At 43.1% G+C, this 14,167-nt stretch overlaps 1 protein-coding gene across 15 annotated transcripts in view; it reads left to right on the forward strand.

The window, feature by feature from the left end:
• LOC105463230 (calcium/calmodulin dependent serine protein kinase) overlaps nucleotides 1-13,386 on the forward strand; it is a 412,561-nt gene extending 399,175 nt beyond the window's left edge. For all 15 annotated transcript variants that reach the window (XM_011710276.3, XM_071088415.1, XM_071088417.1 and 12 more), the window contains 2 exons: nucleotides 4,320-4,403; nucleotides 7,765-13,386. In XM_011710276.3, the coding sequence (XP_011708578.1) occupies nucleotides 4,320-4,403; nucleotides 7,765-7,941 (261 nt within the window). In that variant the 3' untranslated portion in view covers nucleotides 7,942-13,386. The remainder of the gene's footprint in view (nucleotides 1-4,319; nucleotides 4,404-7,764) is intronic.
• Nucleotides 13,387-14,167: the final 781 nt, after the last annotated feature.

The raw sequence follows: 14,167 nt of genomic DNA on the forward strand, positions 1-14,167 counted from the left end.
AATAACCTGGCTTCTCATGAAATAGTAATAGATTATGTTCTTAAAGTGCTATATATTTCGCCAGGCATTATGACTCCTTACCTTATCCTTGTAACCCTATGAGCTGGAGATCAGTATCTACTTTTGTAGATGGAGAAACCAAGGCTTAACATACTTGTGACTCGATTAAGGCTTTACAGTCAATTGAAAGTGAGGTGTGAAGTTGAACTATGTTGATTTTTAAATTTTTATTCTTTTACAATAAATCCCCACTTCCTTTCACTGTACTACCCTAGAAGAGGTAACCCTGGGAATCCTTAAGATGGTTCACCTTATCCATAGTAGTACAATTTAAAGCCTCCTTTTCTTTTTTAATGTTCAGAAAAATCTGTAATTCAGTCAAACCTAAGAAAAACTGCAGAATTTATTTCTCATGAAAATAAAGCTATGGCTCAGAAAATAATCTGTGCCTCTAAAGCTGAAACTGTCATAGCCCCATTGTGTAATCAGAGCTTAATGTGATGGTTTTAGATTTTACTTTATTCTGATGTATCCATTTGTAGCAGGAAAAAGTTAATAATAGCAGAATATTTGTAGTTTTGCTTTTGCCCACAGAGGAAGAGGTCATCATCAAGAGGTAGCGTACAGTCTTGTTAGGAATCCATACTTTAAAACAAGAGCCAGGTTCTGAACCAGAGACTATTTTGTGAAATCAGTTAGCTCTCTTGAGATGGGTTCCGGGGTCACTGCACTCTTCCTACACCCTTAGATTTTTGTACCAAATGACTCAGATGCGTGCCCCTGTGTGCCTTTTAAGCTTGCAAACCAGAATAGATATCTGCATCTTATACACTTGGGTCAAATGAGTTTCTGTTCCTTGAAGATAATAACCTGAGATTAATTATTGGCCATAGCCAAGCCATAGAATCAATTTATCTCCACAAATATTAATGTTATTTTGACTATCTGAATCTAGCATGCTTTCAGTGATCCTTCTAGAGCATGCTGTTTCTCTCCCTGTCCATATCTGTCCCTGTTTCTCCTCTCTCTCTCTTTCACACACACACACTCATACTCTCTCTCTGCCTCTCTCTGTCTCGCTCTCTCTCTCTCTCCCTCCCTCTTTCTCTCTCTTCCTCTCTCTCCCTCTCTGTCTCTCTCTCTCTCTGTCCCTGTCTGTCTCTCCGAATCCCAGAGAGATTCAGAGAGAAATATTTGCCCATGAACATTAAAAAATTTGTGCCTCATCCTGAGTCAGAAAGGAAGAGGGCTTAGAGTTCATCTTTAAGTCACCTGTTAACTGCCTGGGAGAGGGGAATCCTTGTGAGCAATTCCATTTCCTGTCCCTGAAGTAACTCTGAACCTCAGTCAGGCTGCCACAGCACCAAAAGTGGCACTCACTTGAGACCCATAAGTAGTGCAGAGTATGGCACAAAGACCTTCAAGAACAAGTGAGGAAATGTGTGGTGAGTCTGCTGAAAATACAAGGCTGACTAGACAGGAAAATCTCAATCAGGATTTGAGGCATCTTAGAATTTTTGAAAGTACAATAATAAAGTACAGGAATAGAAAAAGCCACAAAAAGGAGGAGAGAGCAAATATGCTAACCACAGGGCTACTTTAGTTACTGTGATAAATACTAAATTTGGCTCTGAACTTCCTGACAACCAGGGCAAAAAAAAGGAAATCAAGGAATATAACCTGATTCGTAGACATGAGAGGCATCTGGCAATGTGAGGAACATGGCCACCATTGATGGTTTTATGCAGTAAGTGCAGTCTATGGATATAGACCAAGGACATGAATGCAGTGCAGAGATGGGCAATCTGCAGAAAGCTAAACTAATGTTCCAAACAGTTTGTTTTCTGCTGTTGTAATGTGATAGCTGGAATGGAAAACAGGAGAAGGATTGGGTACCTGGTAGGCTGGGCCACTGAGTGGAGAAAAAAACCATTTCATGCCCAGGGTGTCATTCTCTACTTCATCCGTGAGTTCTGTTCAGCATCCAGGCTGGGTGGACTTCCATCTAGACCTCAGAGTAGCTTTGGAGATAGAAGCAAATAGGGTTCTTTCCCATCTCAGTTGCCCAGAAGCAGGCTATGGGATGGGTATATGTGTGTGACCAGGAGTAGGGGTGATGAGAAAACCTTGTCTCACCTGACCCTGTATTCACCTGATCTATGAGTATAGGAAGGAAGGAAAAAAGGCCTAAGATAATACTGACATAAAGGATATTTCTAAGTGAAGATCCCTGTTAGCTTGCTTGACCTATATATGGACTTCATCATAATGTTTGTTCCTTGCTAAAGTCTTCAGTCATAAAAGGATTGGCAAAGAAATTGCCAGTTACCTCTTTCAAAAATTAACATATATGCAAGCTTAAAGAGCTTTCTTACCGGAGGAATCAGAGCCTAGGACTTTAAGAATTAAAGAACTTTGATGGATAAATACAATGTACCAGTCTCCCTCAACCCACAAGAAAATGCTGTGTGACTAAAATTCAGAAATATAATCAATCCTAGTGAAAGTCAACCTTGCACTAAAAAAAGAAAGAAGCTTTCATGTCAGATTTGTCTCTTACATGCCTATATACACGAAGAGGCTAAGAGAGTCCCTTCGGCCAAGAGAGTAGAGTGCTCTGTAGACGAACCTGCCTTAAAAGACAAGATAAATTCTGTGCAAATTATATCTACTATTTTTACATTTTAATGTTTTTATAAGGGCAGTTTATGCTGGGTACCATATTGACCATGAGTGAGACAGCTGAAGAAGACACAGTCCCTGCCCTGAAGGAGGGTACCCGCTAGTCCGTGGGGTCTTGGGTTTCCCATGTGATGGGTACTTCAGGAGCACATGGGAGGGTCTCAGAGCCCACAAAGGACTTCCCAGAGAAAAGAGCATCAGTGCTGAGTTCTGAAGGATTACTCAGCCAAGCCAAAGGGCGAGTGGGGAAGGGGAAGAGAGGATGGGAGGTCCAGGCAGAAGGAGTAGTAAGTCAAAAGGCCGGAAAGCCAGAAGAGAGTCTGGCCCTTTCTGGAACTGAAAGTAGTTCAGGATGGCTGGCCCATGGAGGCAAAGGGGCAGAGAGAAAGGCTGAAGAGGTTAAGCACAGGCATGCTTATGAGGGAGAGAGGTGACATTCGTGCTGAGGAGTATACATTTTATCCTGAGGCCAAGAGGGAACTGTTGAATTCTGAGCAGGAGAGCCATGGGTTTTGAATTTCAGAAAGATCATTCCAGTAGCAGGGTAGAGTGTCGATTGGAAAGCAGCAAAACCAGAGGCAGGGCAACCAGTCTGATTACTATGACAATAAGCCGGGCAAAAGATGGAGCAATAGGAATAGCACGAAGCCAGCAAATTTAAAGACCATTTAGAAAGCAAAATATGTGGGGAGCAGGATAGTTAAGTTCTTGTGTAAATGACAGCAAGATATTTACCCCAGCGCATATGAATTAATCACATGTCAGTCACTTGTGAATTGGGTATCTGTATGTGTTGGGTTTTGTTCCTTGGAAGGGAGTTTGTAACCTCCAAGATAATCATATCCTCCTGGGGAGGAGCTGAAACAGTAATCCCTTAGCAGAATTAACTCCCGCAGCGTCTGATTGCAGCGTTGCAGTGTATCTATCCAAACTAGTAGCTTGCAGTTAGAGGTTTTTAGTGCCTTGGAAGGGAACTGAAAGGGATCTCAGAGACCCTTCTCTCTTGAATGCAGCGATTTCTCATGGGCCTACACATTGCCCACAGCCACACAGTGTCTTTAGCGACAGGACTAAGACACAAAGTCTAGGGCTCCTAACTCCAGCCCTGGGCAAGCTTCCCCCTTCCCCAGGAGTCCCAGGGGCTTTTCAGCAGAGCAACGCACAGTTACAGTGGACAGATTTGCTAGCAGTCCCTGGCTAGCGATTTGAAACTTGAAATGTGAGGGAGTGGCCTCCAGATTAGTGGTAAAACCAGCCTGCAGGTCCAAGTCTCTCCTTAGATGCATTTCCTGTGGATTAAAATTCAGGCTACAACTAATAGCCAGGTTTAAATGGACATTAACCAACATAATCAGTGTTAACTTTTATGAAGAAAAAGAGATTGATTCATGAGTCATAAGAAAAATGTCCAGTTTGCCAACTTTCATTGTCTGATGGCTATTGTCCATCCTGTAGAAAAAAAGTAATATAAGTTATGTATAAAGTTGGTAAATTTAATAATACCTTGCCAAAAATTTGAGCCAAGGGCTTGAAATTTTCAGTTGTATAAAAATTTTTATAGACTCATTTGAAAGTTACATTAGTTATTTCTTCTTTTAAGTTGGGATTTTTCTTTTTTTTTTTTTTTCTTAACACAGGCACTGAAGGTCCTGAGAACTGCAGAGTTTGCTCCTTTTGTTGTTTTCATTGCTGCACCAACTATTACTCCAGGTTTAAATGAGGTAAGAATCAATCTGTTTTTCCCCAAATAAGCCGTAAGGATCAAGCCTTAGTCCCCAGCACAGTCAGAAGCGTGTCAACCTACATTTGCAGCAAGGCTGCTCTGATGAAATGGGATGTGGAGTAGAATGCTACATGGGACAGCCTTATCAGTAAGTTGACTTCTAAAATCTGAGGACAAACCCCCTCGCTCCCACCAGGACCAAGGCATCCCAGGTGTCTCACAACCTCCAGGGCTGCCAGCCTACTCCCTACCCAGTTACGGATTGTGCGGCCCGTGGAGTGGAACCTTTGTGGAATTTCTCTCCAGGCCCCTGGAGACTACCAAACCTAGAAATCAGCTCTGTCCGCTGTCAAGCCAGCTCAAGTCAGAAACTGCCACAGACGTGGTACTCATAAGAGTTGGCTGCCGACTTTTGGAAGGTTTTCCATTGCTGAGCAGATCCAAAGGGTAGTTACCATGTGTCTGCTAAGTGTAGCAGTGCCTATCTGCTGTAGGTTCCTTAGTTAAGGGGAGACTCTTATACAAAGTTATCCTGAAGACAGTTGCTTTCACAGGTTCTAGAAATCATCAGAGGATTCGACTCTGTTCAGTCAACACTGACCTAAACTCACCCAAGCTTAAAATCTAGTTAAATCAAGGCTTGGAAATTTTCCCTTTGTGTACCTTTAAGGAAGATTCAGGATTTTGATTTACCTGTGTTACTCATATTTTCCGTCGTTTTTGTCATTTCATCTGCAAGAGGTATATTCCTTTGTAAAATTCTACTTTCCCATCTTTTTTAATACACAAGCATGTTTGAAACTCCACATTGTGGTTAGCTTTTATCCTTAAGTTGCCATGTATTTTTCTTGAATCATCATCTTTGCTTTTGTTTTTGTTTTGCCTGTTTTCCTGCCCTTTTACTAATTTTCCATAGCTGCCAAAATGGTGCAGAAAATTGCCTGTAAGTACCAGCTAGGAGGTAGTGAAATACAGCCTTGTTTCTTCTAATAGATTTAGAATGTAGACACTTTGTTCCCACAAATCCTTGCTTTTGCTGTTAGAATAAAGGCATTTTGTTTTCACTGAGTTAAACCCTGCTCACGTGTGAGTCAAGCACACAGACAAGCTGTTGTCGAGGAAGAGACTGACAAATATAGCTTCATCTTAAAAGATTCTTAAGAGGGAGCTTTATTTTTCTGTAAAGAGACCTACATTAAAAATGTGATACTTTCAGCCATACATTTTCTGGAATATTTTCATCAGCCCAGCTTGCTGAGCAAGTCATAAACTCTGCTAGTGGTTTCTGAAGCTCAGGACTACATATTCAAATAGAATCCCATGTGCCAGACAGTGATGTTGTAGGAATTGTTCCTTTTCATCCTGGTAGGAAGCACTCCTATCTTTGGGTGAATGCACGTTTGCTAAAATGGCGGGTTTTTTGTTTGTTTGTTTGTTTGTTTGTTTGTTTTTTGCATTGTGTTGGTTATTAAGTAAAGCCACAGTGAAAATACTATGCTTTTTAAGTGCAAGCAGAACTAGAAGGTGATGATTAACTGGGGTCTTAGCTACACTGTAGTACTTAACACTCTCAGTCAAAGCATGCCCTGTCCTGCTTTGAAATGCCTGTGAAAGAGGACAAAACAGGTAGGACATTCTTGGTTCAGAGCGCCCTGAGAGAAAAGATTGAGTTCCCATCTGCTGTGGTGTCTGTGCATGCCCACTGCAGGGCCAGGACAGAATCAAGCAAGTCTCTTTATCTTACTTCTAGTCCCCTTTCTTGAGAGCTGTACCCAGAGAGCTGAGGCTTGCCTGGACCTCCCAGCAGCCTCACCAGGAAGGGTCTCTTGCCAATAACAGAGGGGCCTTAGAGAAGAGGAGGGGAGGGGCCCTAAGCCAGTACTGGGCACTACGGCTCCTAGGTCCTTGAAGATACTGCATCTTTTATTTTCTCTGGAGATCTTTTTCTGTCACCTGGGGGGCCCCCATTTCTGGGAAGAATTGCTCAGTCTCTTGATTTTAGATTTAATACTTGTAAAACCCTATAATGACTGGCACTAGTCAGACAAGTGCTTGTTCTTTTGACAGCATTTATTAAGCACTTACTATGTGTAAGGCACTATGCCTAATGCTGGGGCACAGCAATTACAGGGCACACAAGACAAGTTTATAGCTGGAGACAGAGCCACTCATCAAATAAAGAGGTATTTCATTATCTCTATGTATATTTGAGACTCAGCCCAAGAGCTCACCCACCTAGTGTTTGGCAGGTAGGGGGTGGTTAATTTGACTCACAAAGTTCCCTAGTGTCAAGGTTGAACTTGCCCTTTGGGAGTTCAGCATGACAAATTTGACTCATGAAGATATAGAGGCAGACTTCTTTCTGGTGGCTCTTAAGAGACCCCTATCTTGAAAGAACTGCCACTCTGTAGCGGAAGCTACACTTGCGTGACAAAGCTGGGACCTAAACTCCCTCCTCCTGTTGGATCCCTCTTGCGAGAGTTGTTAAAATCTGTGGCAAGCTGCAGCTTAGGGAACATCCTTTGTTGCAGCAAACCTCTCTAGAGTTCAGCAGCTTCTCTTCCTTTGGTTTTTTTCATAAGAGATACGAGGACCTGTGAACAGTGACATTTGTCCAGCCATTTCTAATGCAGACCACTTTGGGGGGATTCATCAGATGCCAGGTGCTGTTTGTTGGGGAAACAGCCTTATTCCGGCCATTATTTGTAACACTCAAAGAGCTTTTGCCTCTGGCATCAGCTGCTATTGAGTGAGGGCCATTATATGTCATTGAATTCCTGGAACGGTGGCACCTTTAAGTACAAGAGGAAAAAATACAACTTAATTTGTCATCCAAGGGCAGGGACTTGCTGGTGCAAACCCAGCTGGGCCCTGAGGCCTGGCTCCAGTGAGTGTGGAGGACCAAGGGGAGGGGGGCAAAGAGCTCGGGCCTTGCCACAATCTCCCTCTCCCAATTGGGAGAGTGGCTTGAGGCTAGGGCGGGGGGCTTCCTGTGGGCCTGTTTGGGCCACCATAGCCACTCTAACCCACACCTGGCATGGCCCTGCCAAGCCTGACTCTGGGGACAGGCATAGCTAGGCCTGAGTGGGGGTGGCATGTTTCCTGAAGAGTGTCTGTTTTCTCTGGTTCGTCTGCTTTGTCATGGACCCTCTGTTGCATGTTGAGCAATCACTGTCTCCTCTGTCATGGAGCAGACTTGGCCTCATGCTGGAATACGGCGTGTCAGGGTCTGGCCTTGACTGTTTCTGACACTGGGATGAACAAAAATGTGAAAAGAAAATGAATCCAACTGATTTCTCTCTTCTGTTTGCTTTTCCTCCTCTCATGCCCACCCCTACCTCCATCTCATCACCATTTAGGATGAATCTCTTCAGCGTCTGCAGAAGGAGTCTGACATCTTACAGAGAACATATGCACACTACTTCGATCTCACAATTATCAACAATGAAATTGATGAGACAATCAGACATCTGGAGGAAGCTGTTGAGCTCGTGTGCACAGCCCCACAGTGGGTCCCTGTCTCCTGGGTCTATTAGTCCTCTCCCCAGATATCTGAGCATAACTGGGAGCACCTCATATGTGGAAAAGCCTCTTTGTTATCGGCCTTGTGTCAGCAGGTCATGGTCCCTAGAGACTACCTAGTTGTAGTGTGACCTACATTTATAATTATTGTCATGTCCGAATAGATAGGAGGAGAAAAACAATTACACACTAATTTAAAGAGACAGTATCTTTTTTAATCAGTTCTCCTAAACTTTAATAAAATGTATCTTTAAATGTATGTATTATTCAATCCTTTGGAATGTTATATTTTTGGAAATCATAGCTTTTTATTTCCAAGGCCCCTAAAAACTGCACAAAATAGATGCTGCTTTCTATAATCTATTTTAATAATAATAAACAATGATTCTGTTACCTTGACTGGGGGTGGAACACTACATTCTTTTTAGAGTCTGATTTTATGGATTGGAATATCTTTCTTTCCTTTATTTATTTGAAATAATTAGTGTAGTGATTACAAAACAGTCATAAATTTTTAAAGGCCTTTTTTCTCTTTTTTTTTTTTTTTAGAATAGTATTTTTTTTTTAAGTCCTTTATGTAACATCCAGATAATGTGATACTGTCTCTTTGAAGCACCCTGTAAACCTTTTAGAGATTTGAAGTTGGGTCTTGACTCTTAATGCATGTGGACAGTCGCGAGCGTTTATGCTGTCGGTGTGTCTGTGTTGGACAAAACAATCTGTAATCTACAGCAAAGTACATTCTACATTCCGTTCATGGGGCACACCCAGGGGAATAAGAATAAAATGCTATTATGACTAAGTTGTAAACCTATGCACATCCCTTGCATTTTGGGCAACTTTATAAAAAAAAAAAGAAACTGATTTTTATTAATAATAATCATGTAGTGAAATGTGTTTGTAATTTTGTCTCAATTTAATTTGTTGTAAGGTGGGGGGGAATTGCTGGTTTCACCATTTCAGATCTGTGTTGTCTAAGAGTATTAACGTTTTAATTAAGCAAAGAAATGAGGATTTTTAATCTGTATGTAATTGTTTTAAAGCACCCATTTTAAGAGAAAATACTGTGCAATGAAGAAACCAGTTTAGGCATTTGCTATAAACTGAAATATTCCAAAAGAATAATCTATAACAGCCCTGTAAATTCCTTTAAAATGATAACAGGACAGTTTGACCAATTTTTTTTAAATATACTTCCTTTTATGTGTTCAATAATTAAAATGCCTTTGGGTCCTTCATTTCATTATAGATTTGTTCAGGCTTCCAAGCTGATAATCTTTTCAATTGTATAATTTGTTAGATGCTCATCGAACCTTTGAAGGCCCAGGAGTGAGTATCAGTTGGCAGGGCGACAAAGGAGCCTGCCAGAGCACAGCTGGACCGCGTCTGACTCGCACAGAGCCATGCGCCCAAGGGCCACGGGTGTACTGGAGGCCACCTGTGGTCTCTTCTTCCTCTTGCTGTTTCCCTTGGCACAGGGGAATCATCTGTCCTTGTTGCTTTAGAGACATTAACCATCTCATAACCCTTCCATGAAGTCACGTTCTTCCAATACAGGAGATTTGGGCTGGGGTTCTCAGACTCTTTGCCAGAGGTCAGTAGAATGGTTTTCATTAGCGTGTGAGGGTGTGAAGTACTTATATTAACCTGTGATCCTTGAAAACATACCATCGTTTTTTGCTTCTTGTAGGTTAGATGGCCTTGTCACTTTGTGCCTTGGCAGGATGTGCAGGGTGTTTTCTGAGCCGAACAGCTCCTCTTAAAGGACCAAACAGAGAAGGAATTAGTATACTTCTTTTACGTTGTCAGCACCCTACCCGCCTCCGCCCCCACTGCCTATTATGAAATGATGACGATTTTTTTTTTCTGATGTTGTTCTTTGTCAGTGACCAGATGAGTCTGCGACTTACTAACAAGGTATTGAGTGAACTACTTCTGTTTGGGCCCCACAGTGGGGTGACCAAGCCACCAAACCAGAGACAAGCTCAACAGTGGTCTCATGCTAGATGGAGAGAGAAACCTTCAAAGAGTTAGTTAGGGCTGTGTTAGGACTGATTCAAATCTGATAGATGCCACGGCCAGACAGTCATTCCTGGTATGGTACTGACCACAGTTTGGGCTCTTAGTGTGAAGGTGCCCACTCTACCTCTTTTCTGGTGAAGCACAAAGACAACTACAACTAACACAAGGGAAACAGAAACTTCCCTCCCCTCTAGTGGAAACCCCCATGCCCCCACTTGCCCTTTGAGCCCACATCTCCAGAGATGCTGACGATGCCTGTCTTAAGCCATCTGCCATGTTTATAAAGGTGGATTAAGCAGAGGAGGAGAAAAGCAATGCCAACTTAAATGTCTGTGGCCCCAGAATTCACAGGCACTGTAGCACTCTTCCTCAGTGGCTTTATACATCCTCTGAGAAGCACCCAGGCAGGCATCATTCTTGCCATCATTCCGATGGTGAAATCCCTGCATGCAGAACTCATTGACTTCTCAAAGAGGTTATCTGTTCCATTCCACTAATACATGTCTTCTCTAAAGCAGTGTCTTTATGACCTAGCTGCATATACTTAAATTTCTGAATTCAGAGTAATTTCAGTACATTGCTGCTGCTGCTACTGCTACCTTACAATTGCCCACTAAGCAATCAGAGAAAATTGCTAAAAGCTTCTTTACTGCTTCCATTCCATCAGCAGAACCTCCCCCGCTCCTTTTAAAGACCAGAACGAATGATTAGAGCACTAAATCTTATTAGTGGTCAGTTGAAGTACTGGAGAGCCCTATTTTGAAGGTTCTCTCCCCCACCCAACTCCATTCCCCACAGCAAGAAAGGGAGTGTTTTTATATGTTGAATTCTTTGTTAAAAAGATGAAATGTCCTGATTTTCCAATCACAAGACAGTAATTACTTTGCACATGCAGCATATCCCATTTTAACGCTAAAAAGGGAAATGTCACTCAATTTAATTCATCTGGAAGTTTCCCAGTGTCAAGATAACATTGTAGCCTTTTTAAATGCAATTAAATGTATCTCTTGTCAGGTGAGATGATTTAAAATATTTGCTCAGAGAGTAAAAGAAATGGTTGACCTACTTCTTGCTATTTGCATTCAGAAGGCATCGTCCCAGCCCATCCTATTGGTGGCTGAATATCTGAAGATGTGGCAAAGTCCCCCACTGCAGGAGAAATGCAGGAGGTGTTCTGTTCCCCATCCAATTCCTTCTTAGGCTGCTAGAGCCAGCCAGTGGGCCAAGCCTTCCTCTGTGCTTCAGGCAGGCCTGGGCTGCAGCTACTATTATCTTTTTACAGCCTTTGATCTCATCGCTGCAGAGTTCTTTTGTTTTTGAATCACTTGTATTTGTCTCTTATTTAAGGCTTCAAGTTTGTTTCTTGAAAAAGTTTAGTCAATTGAACCACCCTCCAGGAAGATTCCCACCCTGGAAACTGCCCCTGAAAAACAAGGCAACCCAAAGCCAGCTCTCTTTTGTCCCCCACTGATGTCATGTCCTTTTTTTTTTTTTTTTTTTTTTTTTTTTAATTTCAGGCCAGTTTCTTAACTCGGGGCAAAGAGAATCTGTGTTGCTAAAGCTACCAAGAAAACTGCTTGATTAACAAATTCTTAATAGAAATGCCTCCCACGCTGTCTCTTTGGAAAGAGAAGGCACCTTGGAATCGGCATTCCAAAACCAAGCTCCTTGTCGTCCTCATCCCTCCTCCTTCTTGCTTCCTATTATCAAACTCGTGTGTGTTTCTTGTTTTCTCAGAACTGAACACAGCCTCCTCATTCCATCCTCTTGACTAGGGCTTACAATACTGAGAGCGATTACAGCCTGTAAGAGGTTAAAGGCCCCTGAGCGTGGCTCTCTTGCTCTGCGCCTCAAATTCTTCTATTAAAAGATGCTTTCCTTCTCACTGCAGCTTACAGAAAGGCTACAAGCTTTAATCACAGATCATTTCATTTGCCAGAGCCTTTCCTTTTCTAACTCCTTTAGAAATAAGAGTTCCCTCTCTGTTTGGAATATCTGGATACAGGACTCTCCTCCAAGCTCGTGGCTTGATTGGCTTTGCCTGTGCACACACACATCAGTTTGCCTTAAACTTGGAGCTATGGGGAGTCCCGGATTTTCCAGCTTAGTGGGTGAAGTTTAACTGTCACATACATCCAGGAAGTGGGAGAAAAGGGAAAAGAAGAGGATATTCCCCACCATGTTCCCATCTGGTTTTTCCCCTGCCTTGCTTTGTGCAGCAGGTGGGCAGACAGAGCCCACAGAAACAGAAGTAGAAAGAGGGCCGCACCATCTCTGGGGCCAGCACTCCCAAGTCTTAGCTCTTTGTGGGGATAGAAAATCCTGAGCTCCCACCACCTCTCATCTGACCCTCCATCAACTCCCTTGAACCTGTGCAAATGGACTGAGCAAAAGAAAATGGAAAGAGACGTTTGTCACCACACAGGAGACCTCCTTTCTGGCCCCAAGCACAGCTCAATCTCTGTGCACGCTCAGAAACTCAAAATTTAGCTACTATTTATGTGTTAGCTCCATTCTCTCCGGTGTGTGACTGAGAGAACACGCCAGTGTTCTTACTGACAGAGGCTTGGGGTGACCCTCTCTGGACCCGGAGGAAGTACAGCCTCTGTAGCAGGAGTTGTCCTTGGGAACAGAAATAGGCATTCCTCCACAATGAGTGGCTCCCCCTATTTTTTTTTTTTTATTTGGAAGAGACCAAGAATTGGGGGAATTGATTTCCAGTCTTAGCTGTTTCCCGGAATGTCATCTGTGCAGGCAGGTAGGCGGCTGCCGGGTGCAGCAGGCAGCGTGACTGATGTGAAGGCCACACAACCCTCACGTGCTGAGACCCGAGTATCGTGTTTAATTGCAGTGTAGGCGCGTCCCCATTCAAACTCAGTTCTGGGGTGGTTTTGCATAAAGTTTTGCCAACGTGTTCTTTTTTCTGTATGTATTATTGCCTTTTTATAAAAGGTGTTGAAGTATTGTCTCAGTGATAAAAAGAGAGAGATGTTAATGGTTGTTGTATATTTCACCGTATCCAATTGTAAGTATTTGCAGGGTACAGCAGAGCCTTAGCTTGCAAGAGCGTTTGTGCAGGAGGTGTCCCTCAACACCCAGGAGCTGAAGGGATTGGAAAGGTTTGGATTCTTTGTAAATGTCCTGCTTTTCTTTCTCTCTGTGTGTATCTATTTACATGCCTTAGCACACGCCCTCCCATCCTGATTCCTTTGCCCTGTCGCCGGAACAACCAGAATGCTGGTGCGCTGCCGGCACAGTACAAATTGATGAAACCCTAATCAGTTATCTTGTGTGACAGGGGAAGAAGAGAAACTCCATAGTATTCCTTGTAGAATATACATACCTGTAGGATGCTGTGTAATGGGAAACCATAGAATTTGGCTTTTGTCATTTCAAAGTTGGAGAAATGTATGAATAAAATGTATAAAACATGAAAAGGCAGTTGTCTCCTCAGATTGCAGGTCAAACAGCTTGGGGACAAACAACAGAGGGTTAAAAGAAGAAGGATGGCCTGATTTCTAAAGGCCCCTGCAGAGTTCATCCACACGGTTAGGCCTCAGACACCTTCCCGCAATGGTTGGGGTGGGGTGGGGGTGTTGCAGAGGGACAGCTCCCGCCCCTGTAAAGGAGCACAACCCAGGCTCCTGGTGCCCATCCTGCAGGTTTCAGTCTTCAGCTATGGCTGTTAACAGACGGCATCCTGCAAGCAGTTCCAGCTCAGTTGCTTGCATTTGGATGCAGGCTTAAAATAACTTCATCTTTTAAAGAAAAAAAAAAAAGAAAGAAAAAAGAAAAAGTCTAAGTTGTGACATCTCCTAGAAATAGAAGTCTAAATTGATTTTGGTGGTGTAGGTGCCGCAGCGTGGAAAATGTGGCCCTTGGTTGACATTTGCATCAAGAGCCGTGGGAGGACGCCTGCTCCAGCATTGCCGCTCCACGCAGTGCCTTTGTGATTTCATGGTTTGATGTGGTCTCTGGCTGGAGTCTGGGATGTGCTTCCTGGCGTGCCTCACTAACCTGGTTTACACACAATTCCTTCCCTGCCCTTGCCCTATGCTTTGCCAAAGCAAGGAACCATGGTGGCTTCAGAGGCAACACTTGTATGTGTCACACACACCCCAGAAAGAGCCCAGGCCTGAATGAGCTTACCTGGCTCACTTTCAGAAGACCCATATGAAGGAAACATAAACTACCAGTGATTATTTGCTTTACTCAAAT

This window comes from Macaca nemestrina, chromosome X (assembly GCF_043159975.1).
Source record: "Macaca nemestrina isolate mMacNem1 chromosome X, mMacNem.hap1, whole genome shotgun sequence".
In the NCBI taxonomy this organism is placed as follows: domain Eukaryota; kingdom Metazoa; phylum Chordata; class Mammalia; order Primates; family Cercopithecidae; genus Macaca; species Macaca nemestrina.